Raw genomic sequence first — 27,489 nt, 5'->3', positions numbered from 1 at the left:
CTGTTAAATAAATGCGAAGAAATTGACATTATCATTAATCATTGATTTTTGAGCTAAAACAGTCCGGAGTTAAAAAATAATGACTAAATGCAACAAAAAAGAAAAAAAAGAGTTGAATTTTTTGAATGATTCACATCACATCGAGAATCATATATAATACCATTCCAAAGACGAAAAACCACCAAAAAATTTATAGGTAGAATGATTCTTCAATATGGAATGTAAAGAGAAATTCGAAATTCTATGTGTATGATTACGATGCTGTATGGTTTAATTTTTATTCTTGAAAGGAAAGCGACGATGAGCTCACGAACCTGATAAAGAGTCTCATCATCAACATCCGAATCGTTTCTCTATGTGAGTAGTAACATTTTTGGTTGCTTCTGTAGCGAATGGCCTTTCGGCTCTGTTACCATTGTTAGTGATGTTTTTTTTCTGTTGCTTTTTCTGGCTGTTGTAGCTACTGCTGCTGTAGGCACATACAATATGATCTTGTGTTCTGTTCAATTCTCGCATACGTTTTGCACTTATATACATGTGTCAGAGAGCGAGCGCTCGAGATTCAAATGCGTTGAAGATTACACAGTATACAGACGATGGGATGATACCACGGTATTTTCGAGTATTTTTTTTCTTCTCTCTGCTGCTGCTTCCTTATAACTTTTTCTGTATTCCCCTCTCTCTGTCTCATTCTCAGTCTTCGTCTCTTTCCCTTCCGTTCATCGTGGTTGTGTTTATGTGTGTGTACGCGTATATGTTTGTATTTGTATTAACATTTTATTATATATATGTATATATAGAAAATTCGTAGTGAATTTTTTCTCCTCGGTTTCGGTTTTCATTTCAACCGCGCGCGCTCTGTTCATTTGTACACACATACCGCGCGCACATCGATTGTATGCTTTCCGCTTTATTTTCATTTACTTTTTTTGTTGTTATTTCTTTCTTTTGCCAGGTTATATTTTTTTGGTTTTCGGTTACATGCTGGTGGTGCTGCTGCTGCTGTTTGTATGTTGTCGTCGTGAACTTCTCCTGTTTGTGAAAAATCGTCATGTAAAAAGGGCCTACGTGTGTTTTGATTTGTTTTCACAGACGGATTTTGAATATATGTCGAAGATTTGTATGTGTATGTGTGGCATGTATATGCAACGTTGTGCAATGCTCGCTATTCGGAGTGAGACCGCGTTTCGAGATTGGTTTGTATATATACAATTATACATACGTAAAGAAAGATGAGGATTTTTCCCGGCTTCGTACAAACTGGGACTAGATAAAAATGCAAGCTTATTTTTTGTGTGCACACACAGGATCGTAGGGAGAGTAGGTATAGGGCACGTACGAACACCGTTCGGCACGATGGATATACACAAAAAAAAAACATAATATAAATAAATAAATAAAGGCGAAGAGCGGAGCGACACTGAAGATGTAAAAAAAAAGAATAAAATACACATTCACAGTCCCTTGTGCGCACACACACACATTCATTCATATACACGCGTGTCACACTATAGAACACACGAGGAAAGAATCAGAGATGTTTTTTTGTACCATTTGTACTATTAGTTGAAATTTTGCTTTCGTTTTCGACTGATTGTAACGCGCTCACGGGTGTTAGTATTTTGTATCTGTCGCGCGACGGCCACAAAGTGTTTGCTCTCACTACCGTGTGTTGTGTATTTTCAGTCCAAACATTCACGAATCATGTTCATTTCATGACATGTTCTCGTTGCTCTCTACAACTCGATTTCTTCCTTCTCAAAGACCCAACACTTCGACAAAACCGAAAAACGTGCGCTAATTCCCAAATATTCGAACACAATAATTTTTTTAACCAAGTGAACAGACCAGAAAATTCAAATATATAATCATCAAAGTGTTATTCGTATAATTTTTTTTTGTTTCACTGTCAATCAATCGATTTAGATTTTTATCATTTACGGAAATACTTAAGAATTTTAAAATCGATAAGTGCAGTATTTCTCTGATTTATCGCAAACCATTGCAAAAACTCAGTTGTGCATGTGTGTAATACTGATTACGGTATTTGTTTTGACGTTAAATAACTGTAAATATCGTTACGTTATCGGTATTAAGGATATCACCATTATATTACACGCGATCATCTAAAATATTGTGCGATTTGATACGTCATACGTTTGATAGTGTGTGTATGTTCCCTTTGTCATTCTCTTTCAATTGAAATCGAACGGACCAAGAAGACGAAAATAGTACAAATTTGTGTGTTTTGATGAGGAAAATTAGTTCAGTGCATACATGTGCAAACGGAAACTAGCCACCTTTTAAATCATCATTCACAACAATTTACGGTCAACACTCAGTCATTAGATCGAGACGCACATGGTAACGTTCACACTATTTTTTTTATTATTATTTACAAATAGTTTCTATTGCTTAAGAATTACATATTGTTGAACATTGTTTGTTCGAATGAAAGATTATTTAAATGTGTGGCATAGATAACGTGATTCGATTAATGTTGGTGTATTTAATGTTTTTTTTTTTTAAATGAAATTTAAATATGATGAAATTTTTGTTGGCCGGCTGTGCAATATAATAAATTTAAGATGCAATTATTTATCAAAAACGTGACGTGAAAATTCACAATTAAAATGCGTCGATGTTTGTCTAAGCGTATCATAAATAAACACAACGATGAAAAAAAAACAACCACTTCTTTCGATGCGTGAGCTAAACGCGAAATAAATTTGTTACAGCTACAATGTAAGAGATGAGAGATTTCAAGAGAGAAAAAAAAGCGCAATTAATTAATTTAACTACAAAACAGTGAATTTTAACAGCGCAATTAATGCAAATATGAAACGAAATATGCACACACAAAAAAGAAGATTAAAATGACGCTTTTAGAGAACTGTGTGTACACAAGGGGAGAAAAAAGCATTCAAAATTTACAACGAAACAAAAAAAAAAGAAGCGACGAACAACTTATTTGTGAGAAACGCATCTTTTTGAAATGGTGTCATTGGCTCTAAGAATTGTGTGTACGGTGTCTTGTTTTTTAAATATACTCGTAGATGCATCGAGGGCAAACAATCGGCTCAATATACAGGAAGATAGATAGAGATCGAAAGCCAGAGAGTAAGAGAGTAAGCAGCATATATACATATTTAGAAAGAACTAAAAAAATACACACACTCTGTACATAAAAAAAACGTCAGAGAGACAGAAAACATTATTTCAATTAATTATAGAACAATGGAAATGAAAACGTTTTACGTGCGAATCAAGTGCAATTGGCAACAAATTTTCTGTTGTGCTGAACAGCACATTTGAACGGTGCGAAAAATGCTGCATGCATACCTGGAGTATGCATTGGCTGTAATAATTTGTACAAAATGAACATAAAATGTAAATGATGTAGAAAAGTCTTTTGCGGTGCATAAAACACTGGGCTCTATGTGTGTGGCACCACGAACTAAAAGCGATTGAGTGAACAAGCGAGCGAGTGAGGTCGTATGCCGATGAAAAGCCCACCGATGTTGGTGCTGGTTTCTGAGTGTGAAATCAGCAATTCGTTTAACATAAAATTTCATTGTACGCAGCAAATTAATTAAAACTCACATAATCGCAATTAATTATCTATTTAGTGAAAATTATAATTACAGTGGCAAATGCAACAAACCAAACACCAGTCAATCAAACAGGTTGACAACGATATATATACGTATACACACACACGTCCGAATGGAGCGCGCGCGCAAATCGTGCGCAGTAATCAGATCGATTTCAAATTAGATACATGTAGTTTATGGTGTATGGCCATCGTGTATGAGTTTGGATTATTTATTTATTAAATAGCGTCTTTAGCATTCCAAACACAAATTCACTGCTGGCGGTTGACATACACAAGCCATCCACTTGAAACCATTATGTGTTTTTGTTGTTGTTTAGCAGCACCCAATGTGATATTACCAAATGGTCAGTTTATGATTGGTGCTAAAATGTTGACCACCTCGATGCAACTTACCATAGCATGATGAGCTACATGCATTACCGACCATTCAATCTAATGAGCTCTTTTACGTGCTTGCACTAGATTTGGACAGGTCGCGTATGATTAAAAACTAATTATTGTTTGTGTGTGGCAGTGTGTTTGTGTTTGCGATAGTATTTTCACTGTCCCTAAGCAGTCAAATCAATTCGTATGACTGAACCGTAAGAGTTATAACTGGATTTACGATATCGAAACTTAACCGCACATCGGTTTTTTGCACGCTCTCTTATTATCTCCTTATCTCGAGACTCGTGATTTGAAGCATTTCGAAGAATTGCCGACGATTCTTTTAATTGTTTATCCTTTTTTTAAATAAATCAACTCGCAACGCGTCTTGTTTTTTTTTGTACGTAATTTTGTTGTTTTGTAGTAAACATAGCTATTACGTAAACGATGTTACACAAAAGCGTAACGACTTGAACAGAAAAATCAATTTTCAGAGAATGATTTATGATAACGTGATCGCAATTTATATTGAATGTGAATTGAAAAAAAGCACACACGAAATGATCAATTCCACCGAAAGAAATCGATGTGCGGTAATCATGTTCATCTTTGGCCTTATTAAAATGTCATCTATTCAATATCGTTTGATTCATATTACTTCTTCGTCTCTCTCTCTCTCTCTCTCTCTCTCTCTCTCTCTCTCTCTCTCTCTTCTTTTCATTTGGGATTTGGGCAAGAAAAAACTTTGCCCGTGAGCATCTGTATTGCATTGCATACAAGAAGTCAGGAGGGAAGAAGGCATTGATATTTTTATTGTTTTTGTTTCTATCCACTGCTGTTTTAGCACGAGTTCTGCATCTGGCTCGCGCGTCGTCTTTTCTATTTTGCAATCCAATGGTAATTTCTTGATCCATCAGTATCCGACATATTTATCTCTCTCTCTCTCTCTCTCTCTCTCTCTTTCTCCCGATTGCATTCATTTATCATCACTTTCAGAACGACTTCACTGCCGTTTTACACATTTATATTAATTAACCGAACAATTAACGATGTAGACATAAAAATACGCGATTCAATCGATCTATATCTTAATATTTAATTTATTGCATTATCTTTTGCTATCGATATACATGCAACTGATATTACAAGAAAAACACATACGCACTCACAACGATGACTCCTGAGTTCTTTTTTTACGATTGAAAGAGATAAAGCAATAATTAAAAGTACATTATAACGTGTGTGCTCGAGTATGTGACAAATAAAATGCAACGAGATAATGACAATAAAACATTAATACATTACTTTATACATTTATATGTGTGGAATCTAAATCGAATGAATTTAGATATGAAGAAGACGGCATAAAAGAGACATTTTATCGATTCAATTGAAGAAGAGAGCAAAAAAAATGGGAAGAGTTAATTAAAGCTCTATATATTTATATATGTATGTATTATCGATTAATTGAATCATACTGCTTCAGTAAGTTGAATAAAACTGAAATGAAAAAGCATTTGGCTTGACTCAAATTAATCGAAACCATCAAGTAAATTAAGATAATGTGTTCACATACCTTATTACACTATGATGATTCGAAGTTACACATAAATAAATGCAAATAAATGAATGATATGTATTCATATCTGCAATTAAATTATTAGAAATAAATCGGGAAAAAGGATATTCTCTTATTGTCGTTGACTTAAATGTATTTTTATGTGACAACTAAACCGATGCATCCACGATTCATCCATTTCATTTATAATTTTGTATATATCGATGTTGTGAGTTGATGGGCTATAGTGTAAGTTGATTCTCGCATCTCAATTGAACGCATCAGAGCAAAAACATTAAATATTTTTTGGTGTATGAAAAGTTTTTATACAATTAAATAAACGCCTTCTTGCTCTTAGTTTAATTATATATTGTTTGCTCGCAATTAGTGTTGGCTGCGATCGATCTTTCCTATGAATTACTAGAAAATGAAATCTTAATGGGGACAAAAAGGAGTTAAATTAATTGTAAGAGTAAGAACTCATCTTTCTTTCTTTATTTTATTTTTTTTTTTGCTTTTCTTCGTGTTGGATTTACCACCAAATTTTTTTTACTGCGATAATTTTCTCTGGACAAACATTCATCCAAAATATGTGTTTCTGAGGCGTTCAATTAATCATATGGTAATTCATTCGCCTTATTCGTTATTCCGTTTAACTGTTTGTAATGCAATGAAAGGTTTGCCATTTTTCCATACGCTACACGTTTATGCAATAATTGATGGTAGACAGATTGCAACGACCGATTAGCCGATTTGGATTTCACGAAATGATATGCCATATAAGGTGGTGATCACAATTCGAATCAAAATAGTAAAATTATATGTTTTCGCATTAGATGCGCGCATCAACATTTCGTTGGCATGATTGCAAAATAGATGGCTGAAATGTTTACATTAAGTGAAAAATTCACAGATTTAGTGTTGCTAACCGTATTCCAGTAGTAGAGCTGGAAAAAGAAAGAAAAGCAATCATGAGAAAAAAAATGCCGGGTTGTTTTGGCTGTGTAAAACACTAGTTTTTCGTTTCGAAGGTATTGTGTATCCATTTTTGGCTTTTGATTTCGGTATTTTACGGCGTATGACACAAAAGGCACTCAATTTGATGCGTATTTGTAAATGCTGAAAAATTACGAATTGTTAAAATTCCGATTTTCACATTTGTTTTGGTCAACAACCATGTGAAGAGAGTGAAAAAAACGGAATCCGTCTATTATATGACTTTTATTTGAAGGTTTGCGTTTTTTTTGGTTGCTCAACATTTGGCCGCGACTGATATTTCTCTCTTTCATTCGCATTAAAAAAATCGACAAGACCAAAAACAAAATCTTAAACGGTACATTCTTGTAATTCGCCTTAGTTGTATTCTAAATGTAATGCATCGCATCCAAATTGATGAATTACGGTAACCAGTTCGCATGCGACCATAATTTACCACTGTCCATTTTATACGAAATTATTCGATTTGTTTTCTCAGTCGTTCGCCGTTCGTCGTTCTCTTCATTTCCTTCATTTTGTTTGATTGAAGTTATATCAACTATTTGATGGGCAAAAGCTGCATAGCCCAAACGAATTATTTCAGCCGAATAGCAAGCGGTGAAAATGTTTGTGATTTGGCTTGTTTTTCAATGTTGTTTTTATGTGCATTTATATTGATTTTTTCCTCTTTTGTATTGCCTTCGATCGACTTTTTTGGTAGATATGCTTATATTTATATTATTTGGTATGTACGTTACATGTCGTCCAAGTTGAGCAGCAGGATGTATTCATGCATAATATTCTAAATTTTGTTGAGTTTGTTTCTTGCGCTAGCAGCTCTTCTGCTTCTGTATGTGAACTTATTGATGTGCATGCATTTTGATTTGGTTTGGATTTTGCTACAACAGCAATAAAATTAGCCTTTAAAGCATTGCGTACTAAAAAACAAAGTCAGTTTTTTTTTTTGCTTTTTTCGGGATTGAGATTGATTTAAATTTATTGCTCATGGTTTTTCATGTGCGCTATTTCGCATCTTTTCTTGTGCAGCGGCGCACTCTTGATATTTTTGTAGTTGCTTTCTTTATTCATTTCTCGTTCGTCTGTCAACAGTGTAGATTTATGCAGAAAGTTATACAATTTTTATATTTATTGTCACATAATTTTTGCGCTATTGGCTGGATTTCTTTGTGATTCCAATTTGACATAAAATGATATTGCTACTGCAACCGATGAATACTCATCGATGGCCCGGTCATCTTGGCCAAACACAGACACAGAGAGAGAAATAGAGAGATATGAAGAAAATGAGCCAATACTTGCAACAAGAAGAAAATAATATCCACATTGTTTGTGTTATAAATGGAAAAGACACTAGCCAGTTGAAATGGCTGACAAAAATTATATACACAAAAAAGAGAACCGACATCGTTATGTCGCGCGCATTCTGTTTCTGAGGCCTCTCTCTCTCTCTCTCTTACTCCTTCAGAAGAACGAACAATCCAATGAATCGAATAAAACGTATGAAGGAAAATAAAATGGAATAAAACAGAAATGCATACACTCGCAAACGTATAGCAATAGAGAAGATGTAAGAAATCAGAAAGACGCAAATTGCGTACAGGCTTGCTTACAAATGAAATAGTGTTGTGTTGTTTTAATTTCCATTCATCTTATTTGTACAGAAAATTACACAACTGCATTGTGAATAGCAGAGGCTGAATTTGGCATTGATTATAACTGCCACATTTTATAAACTGATGAATAAAAATTTGTTTCAACAAAAACAAGCCTTTAAAATAATACAATTCATTAAAGTGAATAATTGAAATCTTCAATTGAGTGAAGAATTCTATCAAAATTTAATCACTGTTCACTGGACATAATGCCGCTTCTTCGTTGTCGTGTAAGGTCCGTATACTTTTGTGCTGACTTTTATATTTGGAATGCAGCGCACATTCTGTTCTTTTCCATAACATATATTTTATACGCATCTGAAATGGGATTTGTTTACTGTTGTTGTGCTGCCAACAAATGTGCGATCAATGGAATATGTTCTGTTGAAAGAAAGCACGTTCGCTAAAGAAAAGAAAAAAAAAACGACAATAAAGTAAAATGGAAAATGCCAATGACGACGCGAAGAGCCGAATGATGATGAAAAAAAAATGGCTTGAAAGTAACTTGAATTCATCCAACAAAACAAATCAGAAATAATAGAAGCTGTTCGGTGTTGCTACAATGCAGAATTGTACATATACGCAAAAACATCGTCTTGGTATTTAAATGATTATTTAATTGATGACTTTTATGGCCTTGTGTTATTCCAATGAAATGTTTTGCCATGTGATGAGAGTTATATCGCATCGGCACCGACTCTTGCTTTGACAAATATGTTTTGTATGTGTTTGCGAACGTCAACAATCCAAAGTCGATTTCGACGGTAAACCTACTGATGCACAAAGGTTCTGATCAAAGCATCAGTTCTTTAATTTCTTGTTCTTTTTTCGTTAAAATCCGTATAAAAGTAGTTACGAAATAATCACAATTATCGTCAAATTGAGTTTTTGTTCTTGATCAAAATGCAAAATCGATTGAGGTAGATATTACTCATATTCTGTACAATATAGCTTCTCTTGACCTGTGAATAATCGATGTTGAATTTCCACGCAGAGGAAACTGAATTTTTGTTCGATTTAGTTTTGTTATTTGTTATCGTTTTGTTCAGTTGATGTAGCAAATATTGAAACAAAAATCATCCAAATAGACAAATGCAAGAACTATTCGATAATTTGTAATTTAAAAAACTTTTAAGATTAAATGTACTCATTGAGAACAGTCGAAATGCATCTGTAATAGGTTTTTTGTTTTTAATAAAACATTTCAAATGATCGAATAAACAAAATCAAAAAAGGTGTTTTGCTTTATTTCCTTTCCATGATTAGTCTCTTTCTTTTAACTTTGTATAAAATTGAGAATGTAAGACAAGCAAACGGAAGGCCAAGTTGATTAGATATATTCAGGTGTGTTAAAACTGCATCACATTTCCAATAAAGATCTAGCTCAGTGGAAACTAATCAAATTCTCAGAGTAGGCGTGTGGATACAATAAATTTTCGGAACGGATGAGTTGAATTATAAAAACTTTGGAGAACTTTGTATTTATATCAATCGATAATGGGATATAACATGACGAACAAACAATAACACAAAACCAAAATTGAAAATTAATTCAAAACCTAGTTTACATCATGGCATTTTACTGCGAGTCAAATCGTTCATTTGGGTTTTAACGATATGTAAATGGGAGAAAATTCTTTCGATTACAATGAATTTTTGTGGGCTTCTTTTGAATGGTCATACAATGTTGTGATTCTCTTCATTTAACGGAAATGTTGAATGCAATTATGTATAATGCAAATAACGCTGAAAATTGGTGTTCGTATCATGTCATTTAAATGTAAGATAATATTGTTGAAGATTTATTTGAAAAAAAAAAAAAAAAAAAAAAAAACAAAAAAAAATCTCAAGGCATATTTTTGGTTTGTCTATGTAAATCAATATCAATACGGACCTTCAAAATACATAAATCGCTGAAAGAATGGTGATGGTAAAAGCCATGAATCTTATTGAATGTATGAGAACAAATTCAAAGAATCGAATTGATCACAATGAATGTGAACTATAGACAATAAATGCCGAACATAAATTTACTCTTTAATCAAAAGTTATTCATTGATTCGATTAATTATAACATTGGTGGCAATTAGTGGCTATCATCGATTTAAACGGAGCTAATATTGTTGATTTAAGAGCAAAAAGGGAATACATTGCATTACACTTTTATACTATATACGAATGAAGAAAAACAAATATAAGTAAATCAGCGTGGACTAAAAGTATTGCGCAAAGAATGCACACATGGAGCTACACAGAGAGAGAGAGAACATGTAGTGTTCAACGTTAAGTAGATGTGTATGCTTAAATAGTCGCGTGAATCCAAACAATTCCACATTCTCTCGTCGATTCGTCCGATTTGTTAAGTGTTGTACAGCCTTTTTTTCTTTTTGTTGTTTGCACAAAATCCATCTCTCGCCACCTCATTATATGTACGCACACATATATACATGCATTTCCACTTGAATTAATCGAAATCGGGGCGAACCATGAGATTGTGTGACGAATCACAGTTTTTCATGTTTTTATTGGCAATATACAAAGCAGTGTAAGCACATCACCATCACACCATCATCAACACTTGTTGTGGATTTTAATTTGGTACCCATGTTGTACGGCTCTTGCAGCCAGTCGAAAACATTTAAAAGCCATTTATCAATTTGTACGTAGAGACAACGAAACAATTTCAAAAAAGATTCCAATTGATGTGTGTGTGTGCATTCGTTTATTTATGTGTGAGCGAATCGCAACGCGAGTTTATGTATATAGTTTTAGCGCACAGGAAACTTGAAAGCACACATTTAATTAAAAGTAAATTTCCAATTGAAATGCTATGAATTTTCGATTGAGATGTTTGTTGTTCTTTTTTATTCTTGCTCTTTCTCGCTCTCTTTGAACTGAGAGCGATCAGCAGTTGGCTGACGCGCTTCTGTTATTATCGCTTACGACCATGCGAGATGTCATCGATTAAGTCAAATTTTTGTATACATTTTATTTATTTTAGATTCGAAAATAAAGATTTTCCGGTTTGTTTGTAAAGGCGCGTGCATATTTGCTGTGCCATGTGTTGCGATCGGGTGATGTGCGACCATTGCCATACATTTGTAAACGTATTAAATTGTCCGATAATTGTTTGAGTTGTTTTGATATTTTATTTACAAATTGCATGCGCGCATCTGAAATGAAAAGCATGTCAGCTATGCAAACAGAGAGAAAACGATTGACGCCGAACCAACAACAGCCGACAAGCTTGTCATTTCGTTGGTCGCATTGATTTATCGACGATTTTATTTGTGTCATTTAAAATCCACACAATCATGCGCTAAATCATGAATTCATCATTTTAGATGGCAACACATAAATTAACCCATTAAATTTTTTGACTTTTAAAAGTCAAAGCTTTTTTTTAAATTTATATCCAATCTGCTTCAATCATTAATCCGCGGGGGGTTTCACCTTCTCGTTCAGTGACAATAAAATATTAGTTCAAGTTGTTTATTCTAATTTATTTTTTCATAAAATTTTAAGATTTATTAATTGCAACATTTTATTAATTTTTTTCTCTTTTTCACAGGTTTTTTTTTCGCTAACACAATGGCTCATGATATCTTCATTGTACGAATGTGTGCAAAATATTAATAAGAAGAATAAAAGAAGAAATCGATTTTTGATGTTTTCACAAATGTGCTGAAATTGTAGCCTGAAATGATCGAGAATAAATTTGAGAAAAACTGATGACGGCCTTCAAGTTAGCTAGTTAAATAACAATAGAGCGCGACGATATCGTTGTTGTTTTTCTTTCGATTCTCGCATTTTGCTTTTCTCAACAAAAAATAATTTGCTGCTGCTGTATAAAAAAACGAAATCTTGAATGTGATTATTTGAAGATAAAAGATTTTTTTTAACAAAAATAAAACAAACTAACTTAAAATGCTTAAAGAACTCCCGTCAACTGATAGTTCATCACCAACAGCCGATCATTGCTGTGGTGGTTGTGGTCGTTCCATTCGAGATCGGTGAGTTTCTGTGTGTTCTTTTTTCGAAATGAAATCAGCTTATCTTTGTCATTTATTTCTATAATTATGTTAAAAAAAAATAATTATTATTAATGTTCATTAGTTACAACTTGTTCACGCTTCTCTTTATCGTCAATGTTGTAAAATATATCACAGCAAAAATTAATAATAATTTTTAGATGTGAAATGTAATTAATGTGGTTTTGTTATAGATTTTACCTCCTGGCTGCTGATCGATCGTGGCATGGTTCGTGTTTGCGATGCTTTCGTTGTTCTCAACCGCTTGATTCTGAGCTCAGTTGTTTTGCCCGCGAGGGAAATATTTACTGCAAAGAAGATTATTATCGGTAATTATAGAGACATTTTTTTAAATTTACTTACACATTTTGTTGTGTTTAATTATTTATCTCCGATTCTATGGACAGCAGTTTTTTTTTTCGTTTTGCTTTTCTTGAGTATTAAATACATATCTTTTGAGGGGGAGAATTATATTATACAAAAGTAAAATGGAGATCTTGCACCATCAAAGCCAAATCAAATCCAAGTGACTGAATCACAGAATCGAGAATTAAATAAAAAACCTCTATAGAGGTGAAGAACGAGTGACGAAACCAAAATTTGAAACAAAAAATTTCTGATATCAGTTTCGTGACGAAAATAGTTGGAAGATATTTTTTCTGTGTATTGTGAATATAAACTTACGTTCCAGAAATTTTCTCCTTTTTACTTTGAGTTCATACTGACGCAATGAAGCAACGTTCCGAATTTACAAATGTATATTAAGTTTATATTCACAGTACACAGAAAAAATATCTACCGACTATTTTCAGGGACCGGGTCGCGTATAATTGTATACTAGCATAAAAAACGCAGGCAGTATAAATATACAAAGTATAAACGCAGATGCAACATATCCATTGCTGTCCGTTATGTATGAAGCATGCGAATAAATGTTCGTGTGTGCATTGTATTTATTGAGCGCAGCACAAAGCGAACAGCGACGGATATGTTGCGTCTGCGTTCATACAAAGTATAAATATATGCGACACGGTCCCTGACTATTTTCGTCACGAAATTGATATCAGAAATTTTGTGTTTCAAATTTGGTTCCGTCACTCGTTCCCCACCTCGATAGAGGTTTTTTATTTGATATCAATTGTTTTGTAAGCGCTATTTTCCAAATCAAAGATTCAAGACTCATGAGTTTGAATCTTTTTCAAATATATTTTGGGATCAAAATGATATAAAATAAAATGTCTTACATCCGTAAGATGAACTTTTCCGCACTGTGATCCACAACATGCATTTATTACGTATCTTTTACCTTAAATATGAATTCATGAGAAAACTGAATCTGATATAAGTTTTGCGATACAAATAATTTTTGAACGACTTTTCAATGCCTGTATGATATCGTAATCATGTGAAAATTTGCAGATGTTATTTTTTCACAAAAAGCTAACATTCTGAAAGTTTGAAGAAATTTCAATACAATTGAGTTTTCATACAAAATTTTCGTTTTTGAGCAAAAAATCCAAAATTTTGTTCGGGAGGTACCCATAATTTGCATTGAAATCTCTTCAAACTCTCGAAATGTTATTTTTGCGTGAAAAAAATAACCTGTGCAAAGTTTCAGCTCATTACGATATGATACACCATGCCTGTATCATTAAAAAATCAAATTTTTTTGAAATTTTTGTATGAAAAGTGTGTCGAAAATCATTTGTATCGCAAAACTAACGACATATTGGGTTTTCTCGTACCCAAAAGTGTGTTTTTGAGTGTTTAGGAATACATTAAATATCACTTTTGGAAGAAAAATTGAATTTTTCCTATGGATGAAACCAAAGTCGCTCAAAATCTAATAGTTTCTATTCCTCGGCACTCATCCTGTGAAGTCAGATTTTGAATTACTTTTCTTGTTTGAAAGTTATCGTGTTAACAAATTTTTGCGTACAGGGTACAGGATACAGGGTACAGGGTACCACGCACATACATTCGGACATTGAAAAATTGACTGATTCGTGTTCCCGGGCTCCTAAAACACCCAGAAAACATGTTTTGTGAGGGTGTTAATTTTTCGACCGATTCCAATACTTTACCTTACACACTGGGTGTGTGCGGAAAAGTAATATGGTTCATAATGGGGAAATGTGGTTTTTTCTGTGGTATGCATATTTTTTTATCTTTGACTTGGGGCTTAAATTGATGAAATATATGCAGTCTTTTTCGAGAAAATGTCCGTTATGTGACCGACCAGACGGTCACATTTTGGTTTTTAGCCAATTTGGCCACTCCCACATGAAATTTTTAAGTCGCAATTGGCACCATTCGATAGCTTACTTTAAGACCTTTCCAACGAATATGCATATGTCCTGGGTATGCCAAGTATAGGTGCCACAGCGACGGTATGGAAAAATGGCAATTTTTGGCCATATTTGCACTACCAAAGACCATATATTGAAAACAAGAATTTTCTGGGATATAAGCTATGCGGCGTTTTATAGCTTAGATTTTGGCTAAAGATCGGTGAAATTTTCAATGCACCAAGTTAGGCTGGTTTTGGAGGTAATGGCCGTTATGTGTCCGGCCGAATGGCAACTTTTTGAAATTTTTAAACCAAAAATGGTACCATTCCATAGCTCACTTCAAGACCTTTCCAACGAGGTGATATGTCCGGGGTGTTTCAATTGGATGTGCCTCAATCACAGAAAGTTTCAAAAAGATCAGAAACAAGTACGAAAAATCGCGGACAGACAGATATTCAAAATTTTTAAAGGAAAATCATAAGAAATTTTTAAAATAATAAATTTTTCGAACGGATCGATTGATTTCGACGTTTGAGATATCGATAGAGAGATATTGAGCTCTAGAATCAGAATATCGATGATTTTGGGGTCAAAGTCCTCATTTAGTGCCGTAGAACTGAATTTTGATCCTTTTCTTGAAAGGACCATATTTTGAAGATAGGTAGATCGATTTTCAAACTTTGATATGTTTTCTTGATCTATGGCCCAAGGGCTTTCCAACCATACTTCAATCGCGGCAAAAAGCCTTCTTGGTTAGGATTTGGAAATCATTTGGACATTACGTGTATATATAGCGAGTCAACTTTTCAATACACCAATGTGGTTTCGTCACTCGTGCGAACTGCCGTCCGCTGTGCTATGATATATAAATCAATAAAATAAACATTTCATTTTTGATTGAATGTCACTCACTCTTGGTAAACAATTTTTATTTACATTCCAAGTGGTCAGAAACATAAATGGGAAGTTTGTCGGTTGACTTATTTCATTTATTATTTTTTTTTTTCTCTATTTACATTCGAAGGAAATGAATGACATCATCAGTTTATGTTATGTTGATGTGTGCATATCATTTCAAAGAAAGTAGAAAAGTGTCAAAACCAAATGTCTCTCTCTCACATGGGAAATGCATTGAGTAAATGAAAATATAATTCATGTATGTAGTGCTGTACGTTTGTGGTCAAGTAGTAGTACTCATTACATACATGCCGGTCTGAGGCTTGTATGAACACAAATATGTCAACATTTTGACCAATTTAAAGTTCTTTCCTTTATGACGAAAACGTCAGAAAAATCGGTCAGGCAAAGCGATTAAAGAAGAATTTCACTTAGCAACGCAACGGACCGCGGAGTGTGGTTGCATGAAAATGCGATTTGTTCCCTTTATGATTATGATAACAATGTGAACCAAACGAAAATTAAACAAATTACAATAATAATTTGTGCAAAAATCGGAAATGCAACTCCCAAGCTTCGTTTTACATTGGATTTGTTGTTAATTGTTGACTGTTTTCTTTAAATGGTTCGAAATCGATGGCAAAAATGTCATATTGACTTTATATGCTGCCATTTTGCAGGTGTAGTTTTTGAAAACGTGAAGCCGTAAACAAAAAAAAATGATTCTGGTCCTCGGCTCGATCGATAACATAACTCAATTTCATTTGATGTGTATCTTTTTTTAATTTCAAACCGTTCGTTGTTGCCATAGTTTCATGGATTCAGCTCCAACGTAAACATTGTTATATTTTTGTATGATGATTTCGAAACGTGCACAAAATGAATACACACAGCTCTGAAAAAGGGCGAACCAGAACAAATCATGAGCTTTTTTAATCCTCTGTATAAAATTGTGTTGTTCTGACAACTGAACTTTGTTTCCTCGTTAGAGAGATTTGTTTGGGAGACAAACTTTTTGAGCCGGGACTGAAATGGCAAAAGGAACAATAACAACGACGAAGGAAAATGGAACGAGAATGTGCGAGAACATATAAAAAGCATCGGGCAAATAGGTAGTGAACAATTCAAAAAATGTTTCAACAAAAAGAAGTCAGCGACAAACAAACACGAATCGCGCAAGACGCGATGGGTGAAAAAAGACAAAAAAAACGTAACATTAAAAACACAAAACGAAAAAAAAGAGAATAAATAAAAGAAATAACAGAAACGGGAAGAAATCGTCGCTACGAAAATGTTAAATGCGCTTAGGTAACGAGCACAAATACAAGCGTTGTGCATTCATTTCATCTTTTCTCGCATTGTCGTATTTCAGGTGCGCGCTCTCTTTCTCCCATCTTTTTCACTCTTCCACCGAATCGAACGTAGACGTATTTCATACGAATTCGGTCGTTTTACTTGGCAGTTTTTCGCTGCTGATAATCGAAAATGTGCGTGAGTGTTTGTGCTTGTTGTTTTTTTATTTTTATTTATATTTTTCTGAAATGCGACTAATGCGCTCCATGTCGATGAGATAAAGAATGTTTGTTCCTTCGAAAATTTTCTTGTTCGCTTCCATGCTTTGCCATACATTTTACGCACGTAAACACTTTGTGTTTTTGTGATACTTGAAAAATGTCCGCCGATTATTATTTCGGAAATTTTGTTGTAAAAATCACACAGTGAATCCGCCCTGCCTGATAAAGTTTCTGTCATTTTTTTTCGCACTGCTGAATATTACAATTTTTTGTGTATGTGTGTGTATCGAAATCTTGCTCCAATAGCGAAATCGTACGGAACGAGCACTTTTTTGTGCATAAAATCTTCAATAACCTCTCGTTTTCATTTTTCTCTCATCCAGCTTTTCTCTCCTGTTGCATTTGTTATTCCAAGAGTTGCATTTCGATGATTTTGTTTTCTTTTTTTCGCAACGTACAAAACAATAAAATTATAAAAATTCTCTCTTTTCAATACAATACAAACGGTCTCAAGATAACAAAAAAAAATCCATACATACGTTGAACGCGAGAGAAAAAAAAGCGTCTACATTCAAAAGGATAAATAATTTTCTATGCATTGTTTATTATCCACATGTTGGTTGGCAGGCTTGCCTTTTCGCTAGTATTTTCATTCTTTTCGCACTTGTCTTTTGTGTACGCTTGCCATATAACATTTCTTCATCTTCTTTTTGCCAGATTGGTTACAAACAAAATGGCCAACGTCAAAATAAACGTGAAAAATATAAAAAAATTTAAAATCGAATACAAAAGACATAAAATAAATATAGTAAAACACATGGAAAATCGAGCTGAGAGAGAAAGGGACTAACACATTTGAAACGAAAAACAATATTTGATCAGAATAATAATGTGTACACACGAATTCAACCGATAGATTGGAATATGTTCAAAATGTACAACAAAAAACACAATGCTCAATGCATAACCAATACATAAAATAACAGAGTTGGGCAACGCTGTTACGCCATCAAATGAATCTCTTTCTTGAAAATTTTCGTTTGCAGCGAAGAAATGCAATGGACTGAATTGAAAAGAATCACTATCAATAAATTTTCAGGAGAAATGGTGCGCAGCACATGTATTACAAAAGTATAATATTTGCAGGCTCCAACTCTGTTGGAAATTTGAATGAAAAACGACAGATAAAATATATAAACAAAAATGTAGCAAAGGAGGGAGAATGGACATGAAGCAGTGTGACATTTTGTGCAAAAAAAAAATGGGAACGCTAAAATGCAACGAATAATGAATAACAAATCAAGGAATAAGTAAAACAGTTGCACACACAAATGTATATTATCAGCGAGAAAAACAATGCTAAAATGAAAATTATACGTTGCCATTGTCCGGTTTTCATCTGAATTGAATATTACATTTCGGGAATTTCCATTATTCATGAATTTAACATATAGAGATAGAGAGAGCATTCAAAATGCACTTGAAGACGAAACATGGAAAACGAAGTGACGCAGTACGCATATGTTCAATATATCGAGAGAGAGAGAGAGAGAGAGAGAGAGAGAGAGAGAGAGAGAGAGAGAGAGAAAATTCAATGGAAACAACCTTTTATAATAATTCGATAATATTCAACACGGATTACGCGTTCGAATTTCCATTATGATATGTTTATCTCTTCCACTACGAAATGTTGATAATTTATTGTGATTTGTAAACAAAAAACTCTTTAATGCCGTCGAAAATTCGGTTGGTAATCAAATTATTTCAGATATGATCGTTGAAAATGTGTAAAAAGTATAACAATAGCTCGGACTACCTTTCAAACTCTTTCAGCCCCATAATTAATTGCAGTTGCATTTGGAAATCGTTGGTTAACACCATAAAAGTGTTTATCGCTCACTCTAATTATCATGTTTCAAAAATAATGCTCGATGTTTGCCATTCACCTTTTTTTTCTCTATCTATAACAATGATATTGACGCGCTTTCTGATGTCCAATGAATGAATATGATTGCCTGTACAAAATCACAATAGACAGAAAAAAAAATCAATCGGTTTTTTCTTTCTTGAAAAATGAACAGTAGCATACCCATCAAAAATGTGTGCATATGCGTGTGTGTTTTGGTTGATTCATTAAAAATGTTTTCTGCTTTCTATTGCTTCGAAAAAGACGATAAAAGATTCACATTCAAAGCTTTCATTCGACCTACACATACAGAAAACAATAATTTTATTTCTTTCGGGTGATGTGGATATTGTGTTTGCTATCATAATACACAGCAATAAACCCCTCACAAATGTAACACAATCAAAAATTTCATTCCCACTATTGAGTGCGGCATACTATAAACAATAAATATATTTTATTAGAATGAATCAAGCGCCTGGGCCATAATCAAGCTCTCAAATCCAATGATGTAACTTATTGATCATCATCATTTTCTTTCTTTTTTTTATCATTTTATGAAGCGAAACGGTGTTTGAAATTACTTGTGCTTCCTACAGCGAATAAACGTATCAATTTAGCTTATTTACCAACACACATACATAAAATCGACTCTAGTATAAATTGGTTTGGATTCAGCTTGGCACAAATGTGGTTTTCTTTTGTGCTAAACTGGTGGGTGTTTGATATTCAATTTTTAATTCATTGCTTTTGATTTTGAATATGTTTTTTTTTCTTCTCTTTTGAAATTTATGAATTCATAAATAAATTCAAATTCATAACCAATTAGTAGTTGTAATGAAATCTCTCTACATATCTAGAAATTTGGCAGTTGATAGTTGGATATGTAATGTCTTGATTCCAATAAGATGATATTCGATATGATCGATATTGGGCAGGTGCATTGTGATATGAAATTCTTGAAGTGAATGCGGTGCGACATGGATCGTTCGAAAAAGCATTCATAAGTTGAATAAATCACTGAAATTCGTTTCAATCAAAGGAAGTTCAAATCATTTCTCAATGGGAAATCGATGTCAAATTGTTGGATGTTTTGACATTTCTTTGCGTCATTTGCATTTTCGAAATCGTGGGCTATTTTTATGATTTAAAATTGGAATAACAAATTTGTGTCGTTATGTTGTCGATTTTTTTTTTGATCGGCATTGCCATCGATCGATTGTAGCGGCATTTTGTTGCTTGCAGATGCTGCCTCCTCTTCGAACCCAACGCATTTTTGTTCGGTCTTTATTTTATCGCTGCGCAAATGTACAATATATACTTTAGTTTTGCTCATTTTTCGTCTTATTATTTTTATTTTGTATTTATGGACATTTTCAGCGAAAAAAAAAAACAAGAGATATTCTTTCGTGATTCGTCCATTTTCCATTTCATTATTTTTTATTATCATCATCGATTATTTGGTCATGGGTTCTTATTCGTTCGTGTACTCTTCCCTTGATCTTGGCTTGTTTTCTTCACTTTTCTCTACGCGCTGTTCATATTAATCGCTGATTGTGTGGATAATATCTTCTGCTGTTTAATACAATTTTTGCCTGACTCCTTTTTCTTTCTCTCTCTCTCTCTCTCTCTCTCTCTCTCTCTCTCTCTCTCTCTGTTGTTGTTATTTGTAGATTGTTTTCATCACGACGATGTGCTCGATGTGGTACCGGGCTCAGTTCATCAGAATTGGTAATGCGTGCACGAGATTTGGTGTTTCATGTTGGCTGTTTTTGCTGCATACTTTGTGGCATTCATTTGAGTGCCGGCGATACAGCAGCTGTACGAGAAGGACGCGTATTTTGCAGTGAACATTATGATGCTGATGTTTTGAGGTAAATACTTGAATTTTCGTTATGGAATTTTTGTTTTTGTTTTTCTTGTTTCTGTTACCTTTGTTTGCCTCTTATTTTGAATTGTTTTATTTGGTTTCATGTCACACAATCTGTTTAGCTTCAATTCAGTGTTTTTTTTTTCTCTGTTGAATCTTAAAATTTATTTCATGAAATCAACTAATAACGGTACCGCATCAATTCAGTGAATGCCCTTGGTTTTTGGTTCCTTCGTTTATTCATTCATTGAATCAATTTTTATTGCCTCTTTGTCGTTGTTGTTGTCTTTTTTTTTGTGTTTGTCAACTAATTTTTATCCATTGTTTTTATTTTCCTTTTTATATATGTGTTCAGCGAGTCGAATTCACTATCGCCACCATTTTTTACGGGTACCACCAATGGTACTGCACAAAAGGGTCGACCACGAAAACGCAAACTAATGATAAATCACCATCAAAATGATCCTCTTAATTTAGGAACGGCAATGCAAATGGGTACGTACGATTATTTTTTTCTTTCTTCATAATTGTGTTTGTTGACTTCCTTTGCCAATTTAAATTTTCTCACCGACTTTTTGTTTCTCTTTTGGCGTAATTCTTAATCCTCGTGCTTGTTGTTGTTGTTGTTGTTTTTTTCTCATGTGTTTGCGCAATTTCAAGCAGTAAACAATAACCAAAATTAGCCAATTTCTAGTGCGTTATGATGACAAACAATAGGAAAAACATGCATTGTATATATTCGTGCAACTATCAGTCGAAAAAATCAAACATTTTGTTGTTGTTCAACTCTCTTCAGCTAGTTCATTAAGAAGCTGCATTGAAATGGATGCTGTTAAAGTTACGAGTATGTACTCGAGTATGGTGTGTATGTGTGTGTGTGTGTTGCAACAAATAGGGGCTTATTTATAGAGACACTCTCAGCCACCCGTAAAATGCCAAACGAATAATTTTTTGTTTAGGTCGTTCTCTTTTCTCTCTCTCTTATTTTTCACTTAGCGCAACAGAAAAGAATTGAATCGACAACTTTGGCCATGCGCTACATATAAAATTTTGTTCATATTATTAGATGACTACGGAAACGTGACTTCTTTGCAGATTAATTTCATCACTTTTATTCCATGTTTATGTTAGTTGGTGTTCGTGTTTTCATCTGTTCAGTTTCTTGTTCTTCAAAAACATCAAACAATGGATAAAATCGGGAGAAAAAAGAGAGAAAAAGTACGCGGCGCGAGATGATGAAGATTAACGGCAAACTTTTTTTTTGCAACAGCAAGCAAACATGTCGAAAAAGAGAGCGACAAGAAATAAGATCCTTTTCATTTTTGCCAGTCAAGGATGGATAAAAATGAAACTTCATGATAATTCCAGCAGTTATCTAGAAGGGAGGCTTATGAAATGTGGGCTCTGTGCCATATTGTTTTTATTTATTTACTATTTATGAACAGAAGATCACGTCTATTGCATACTATAGCATTTTGTGCTCCTCTTCAACGAAATGCTAACTACGACTTGCTGTGAGAATGAAGAAAAAAATGCTTCAGCTGATGATTCAAAAATACACACGCACACCCACAAAACTATATTGAAAAAATCGATTAAACATATAATACATATTAAAAGAATCTACTTCAGTTTTTCGCCATAAATTTCCTTTATTTTCACCAATAACATTCACTCGGTTATTTAAATGTAAAAACAAACTGTTTGAGAGCTTCATCAACTCAACACCATACGAAATGCATGGCTGTGCATCCAGCGGCGATTGATTTTCATTTGATTACCGCATTACTGTTTTGTGGTCCGTTTTAATTCCTGGATATTCTCTATTTTGGTTTGAATTGTATTTTATAGTGTGGCCTGAGCAAAACGTTGTATGGTTCATTCAGTTAAGTATATCATGGTCGAATTTTGCTTCTGTGCAAAGGCACCTATCCCAGCAATTTTTGAACAACAACATCAGCCAATATTCTTCGACAAGAATCATTGTCGTTCGTTACTTTTGCTTTTCTTTTCTCGTGGCTCGTTCGGCCAATTGTTGGTTTTTAGGCTGTTCGTATTTTGACATTGGTCGAATTTTTTTTGCCATTTCGTATCTGCTTTTCGATGATTCTTTTTTCTCGTTTTTGTTTCGTTGAATGTTTTCAATTTTAGATAATGACAAAATTCTAAGAATTGTCAATACATTTACTGTTTTTCGATAAAAAAAATATGTTGTACGTACAGTTTTTTTGTTGTCCGATTCGGTCTCGTTCGGTTTGCACACAGAGTGTGTGTGCATTGGATTGAATCAAAATACAATATTGTCGCATATCGGTTGTGTTTTTTTTTTTTTCATTTGAAAGTCTTTTTTGTCACCGAGCGTATCACTATCGCCCATGTAGTGCGGTAGCGTATTAGTGAAGGAGAAAAAAAAACAGACAAAACGCATCGAATATATTATTGGTTTCGTTTGGAACAGCACAAGGAGTTTCTTATTTTATCATCATCGCTTCGTGTGCTTTTTTTCTCGCAATATTCTCTTTCTGTCTATATCTCGTGGCTATTATTTCGTTTCTTACATTGCTTGCTGCTGCTGCTGTTGATGTAGCAAGTATTGTTCTCTTTTAGCTAACTTTATAATATACTTATTCCTCACGCGATTATTGTGTTTTCAGTTTTGTTATCGATAAATTTCCGTCTTAACACTGAATGCAATGAGAGACCGCGAACGAAATACTAAGCAACAAAAACGTATGAAAATGAGTGAAAAAAGATGCCGATCTGTATAAAAAAGAACAGCATCCAGAGCAAAAGCAATACAAAATAAAAAACAAGATGAATATTTTGTGAGTGCGCGCGTGAATATGTTTTTGAATCCGTGCCGTTTCTCTCCTCCTCCTCCTCCTCCTCCTCCTCCCCTCCTCCCCCTCCTCCTCCTTGGTTTAAATGGAACTGCGCATGCTGTTGAAACATTTTGTTTCAGGATATAATGATATCTTACTTTTTCAACAGTCTTTACTTCATTTTTTTTAATTCTTTCTCCATATCTTACTCTGTGATTGTACTCACGAAGCGTGAAGTTTTTCGTTTCATTTCATTTTGTTGTTGAATTTTCTGTTGTGCATAGTCTTTAATGGATTCCATATTGCACATAAACGGTGCGCGGTGCGGGGCATTGCAATATATTCGCAGTGAACTGCTTGTTTTACCCGAATCGAATATATATACGGCAAATGGCCGATCGAACGAAATTATGTGGATCGAAAAAAGGGAAGCGATAAATTTTGTAACACTTTCATTCGAAAATGGTCGGTTTCATGTTCGAAAAATCAATGTTGATGTACATTACAAAATCACAGTTTTCTCACTCACAATTGAGCAACTGTAATTGCTGCTGTTCCTGATTTTTTGAAACGATAATGATTCTTTTCTCTGTGTTTTTTTGTTATTATTTTTGAAGTGCACACATTTTATACTATTACATTATTTTCGTGTGACAAATGTCAAAGGCAAAAATGTCCAATGTCGCATTGAAAGTGTGACGTTTTATCGTATTGTTTTTTTTTTTTTATACACGAATACCATTCAAGTATCTTCATTCGAACCCGTATTCACATTGATGTTCTTGATTTTGTAGTGGGAGCGCCAATAAATACGATATGTTTTTTTCATTGCTGTTGATGCTGTAGCCACTGAATGTTTTTCCATTCTTGAAAGTGGATACTTGTGTTAAATTTTTATAGAAGCAGTTTTTTTGTATTTTATTTGCTTTTCATTTTCAATGGAATCATTTTTTTAATACCATTTACTGATCAATTTTAGTACAAATCATAACAATAGAAATGTGAAACAACATTTACCATTTCAATTGTTATCGATTCAATGGCCAAAGAGCGAAAGAAATATGCAAATGCATTGTTAAATAACAAATAATAATAAATGCATATATTAATAATGTGAGTGTTACTCTCGACACTAATAGGAAATAAACACTCGTAAACACTCAAAAAATTGGTGAATTTCCATTGTTGATCCTGTAGCCCGAAAATGAATCTGTATAACTTTTTGCCTCAATCAACGAGAGAGATATATTGTTTGATTGTTTTTTTTTCTGTGTTTCCCTCTTTTCACATATAGATTTGATGCACACGGATTTACAGACAACGTCATTGGATCTGAACTATGACGGTAGTCAATCGCCTGGCTCTGGCGGTAGTTTAACGCAACAAGCGCGCAATAAACGGATGCGAACCTCATTCAAACACCATCAATTGCGAACGATGAAATCGTATTTTGCCATTAATCAAAATCCGGACGCAAAGGATCTTAAACAATTGTCACAAAAAACGGGTCTGTCGAAACGTGTTCTCCAGGTAATTGAGCAATCTTTGTAATTAGACGGTTGAGAGATAAAAACACACACCACAACGGTGTGCGCATTCTTTGCCGATGAGAATCGAGACCGAGGGAGATCGATCATTAATGATTGGTATTTAACTTCGTTCTCTCTCTCTTTTTCGTTTCGTCTTGATGTCTCATAGGTGTGGTTCCAAAATGCACGTGCAAAGTGGCGACGGAATGTGATGAGGCATGATGGCAACCAAACGGGCAATCCAACGTCTGGTACACCGTTAACACCTTTGACTATTGGCGGACCGCCAAGTGTTCAATCGACATCCAGTAGTAACATTGATACATCCGGAATGACACCATCTCATGCACTCGAAGAGATGCACCATTTAACATTTTCTGAGCTTTATTAATCCAATTGTGTTGCGTACAGGCGCCGTACATTGCATCGTCCATTCGTCCAACAATACAACATTTTATGCGACTCAAATCGCTAATTCCAACACATAAAAGAATTACAAAAAAAAACAAACTATTCCTATATCAACACAACAAACAAAAGAAAAATCTAATACTAAAACTATTTAATTATGAGTATGTGTAAGTGTACATTTATAACTGTAATTAAAAGGAAAAAAAAAACAAAATATGCGTATTTTTTGCATTAGGTATTTAAAAGAATAAACTAGCACATTAATGGCAACAAAATGGTTAGTATTGTGTTTAAATTAGAGTTTTGTGTACACCACAGCGTGTTTGAATATTGAAAACACACACAAAGAGATAAAGAAGAAAACATAAACAGTAAAAAGAAATTTACAGAATACTACAAATGTGAATCCCTAAGTAATTTATTTATTTTTAAGTTTTCAAATTATAAAAGCCATATGCAAACGATATTGACGTTGCAATGACTTTTTTTTGGTTTGGTATTAAATATTAGCAAAAAAAGAAACACAAATATATTCAACATTTGTCCTAGTGACGAGTGATGAAGAAAGTACATTGTATGAATTGATAAGTATTGCAAATGTGAAAAATACTAAACAAAAACTGAAATAAAAAAAAGCTTTGTCTGATTGAATATATCGGGTGCACGAAGCAGAAATATACAATATCTATTCCAAGTTATGTTGCATTTATTTTTTCATTTTTATTTAGACATAGTATGGCGAGATGAAGCAAAACAAACAGCTTCCAACGCAAAAATCGGTATGGATCGCACGAATTAAAAACAAAATCATTCAACTGAGACATCATTACACCCACACCCGAAACATTGGATTGTTCTCAGACACCGTGTGCTGTTTTTTTTTTTTGCTTTCACCCACGAACACAAACAGTTTTTTTTTTGCACGTTCACTTTTACAAATTTATCATAAGTTCAAGATTTAAAACTGTACAAACAATATGCTAATGATCATTTTTTGACTAGGATATTTTCGATTACAGTCAGGTTTTTTGTTACAAAGAAAACAACGTTGGTCAGCTCACGCGCACCGTCCCGCTCCCACCGTTTTGTTCTTATCTATTTAGTCTACTTCCTATGCAACATCTTGCACACACATTTTGCGGTATTGAAAAAATGACCAAGTGTAAGAAGGACAGAGAAAAAGAAAATGTAAGCGACAGCAAGAAAAAGGGAGAGAAGAAATCTTGCGCTTCACATCGTGCAAAACAATTTCAAGTCGGAATAAGGAGTCGAAATAGGTGGCCAATTAAAATTGAGAAATTTAAAACGTCGATGAAACACTGACGAAATGAATGTATATATAGATAAAAAAAATATTGAGTAAAAAGTGTGCAATAACGATAACACAAGATCGTTCGCCACAACAAAACAAGCAATTCTACAAAAATATTGTCACCTACTTTCAATTGGCAGTTTTTTTTATTCATTCTGATCTCGTGTTTGCAACTAGTGGAAAAACAAATCGCATAACAAAGAAAAACGTGTGCGAGTACAATGTGAAACCCAAAGTGATAATCACGGGTGAACAAGAGACAGAGAAATGGCAATTCAGTATGCCTTTTTGTTCATTTGAAAACAAAACAGCAGCCAGGCTGATGTAAAATAAAACGCAGACAGAAAATTCATTAGAAATATCGATCGATACGTGCGCGAAACGAGAAAAAAACAACAACAACATCCAGCGCATTGATCTAAACTGAAAACTATGTGTGACTTTGCCACACATAAATCACTGTAATCACTACAATTTGAACTAAAATCAAAGCCAACTCTACACGAATTGGTAGTACTAGTTGCAATCATTCTCTTTTCTTTTTCATTCATTCTCCCTCTGCGTGTGATACAGATGGGTGTCTTTCTCTTTCTATCTTTTCTGTTGCTCATAATCGCATTCACCGGTGTGAAAATCAACTGACCTTCTCTCATCTGCTTCAGCTCAATAATCTCATATTGGAAGTTGGAACAGCGCGCGCGCTGAATGCAAAACATAC

General features: G+C 33.9%; 1 protein-coding gene across 1 annotated transcript; it reads left to right on the top strand.

Annotated features, from left to right (window-relative positions):
- Positions 1 to 1,562: 1,562 nt before the first annotated feature.
- On the top strand, positions 1,563 to 25,960 carry LOC116339142 (LIM/homeobox protein Lhx9-like). The gene is made up of 7 exons (XM_031764838.1): positions 1,563 to 2,364; positions 11,760 to 12,201; positions 12,414 to 12,548; positions 20,501 to 20,701; positions 21,053 to 21,192; positions 24,814 to 25,049; positions 25,218 to 25,960. Exons 2-7 carry the CDS (start codon positions 12,116 to 12,118, stop codon positions 25,437 to 25,439), a joined length of 1,020 nt encoding a protein of 339 aa, XP_031620698.1. The 5' UTR covers positions 1,563 to 2,364; positions 11,760 to 12,115; the 3' UTR covers positions 25,440 to 25,960.
- The last annotated feature ends 1,529 nt before the right edge of the window (positions 25,961 to 27,489 follow it).

This window comes from Contarinia nasturtii, unplaced genomic scaffold (genome assembly GCF_009176525.2).
Source record: "Contarinia nasturtii isolate CC-2019 unplaced genomic scaffold, AAFC_CNas_1.1 Cnas_scaffold_493, whole genome shotgun sequence".
Classification (NCBI taxonomy): domain Eukaryota; kingdom Metazoa; phylum Arthropoda; class Insecta; order Diptera; family Cecidomyiidae; genus Contarinia; species Contarinia nasturtii.
The sequence above is the reverse complement of the archived record's forward strand: the minus strand, read 5'-3'. Positions and strand labels throughout refer to the sequence as shown.

What these genes read in the sequence shown, in the direction of transcription:
- LOC116339142 (XM_031764838.1), top strand. Translation starts at nt 12,116, where the DNA reads ATGCTTAAAGAACTCCCGTCAACTGATAGTTCATCACCAACAGCCGAT. An exon ending in TGCAAAGAAGATTATTATCG is followed by an intron (nt 12,549 to 20,500) that starts GTAATTATAGAG and finishes TGTTATTTGTAG; the next exon opens with ATTGTTTTCATCACGACGAT. An exon ending in TGTCGAAACGTGTTCTCCAG is followed by an intron (nt 25,050 to 25,217) that starts GTAATTGAGCAA and finishes GATGTCTCATAG; the next exon opens with GTGTGGTTCCAAAATGCACG.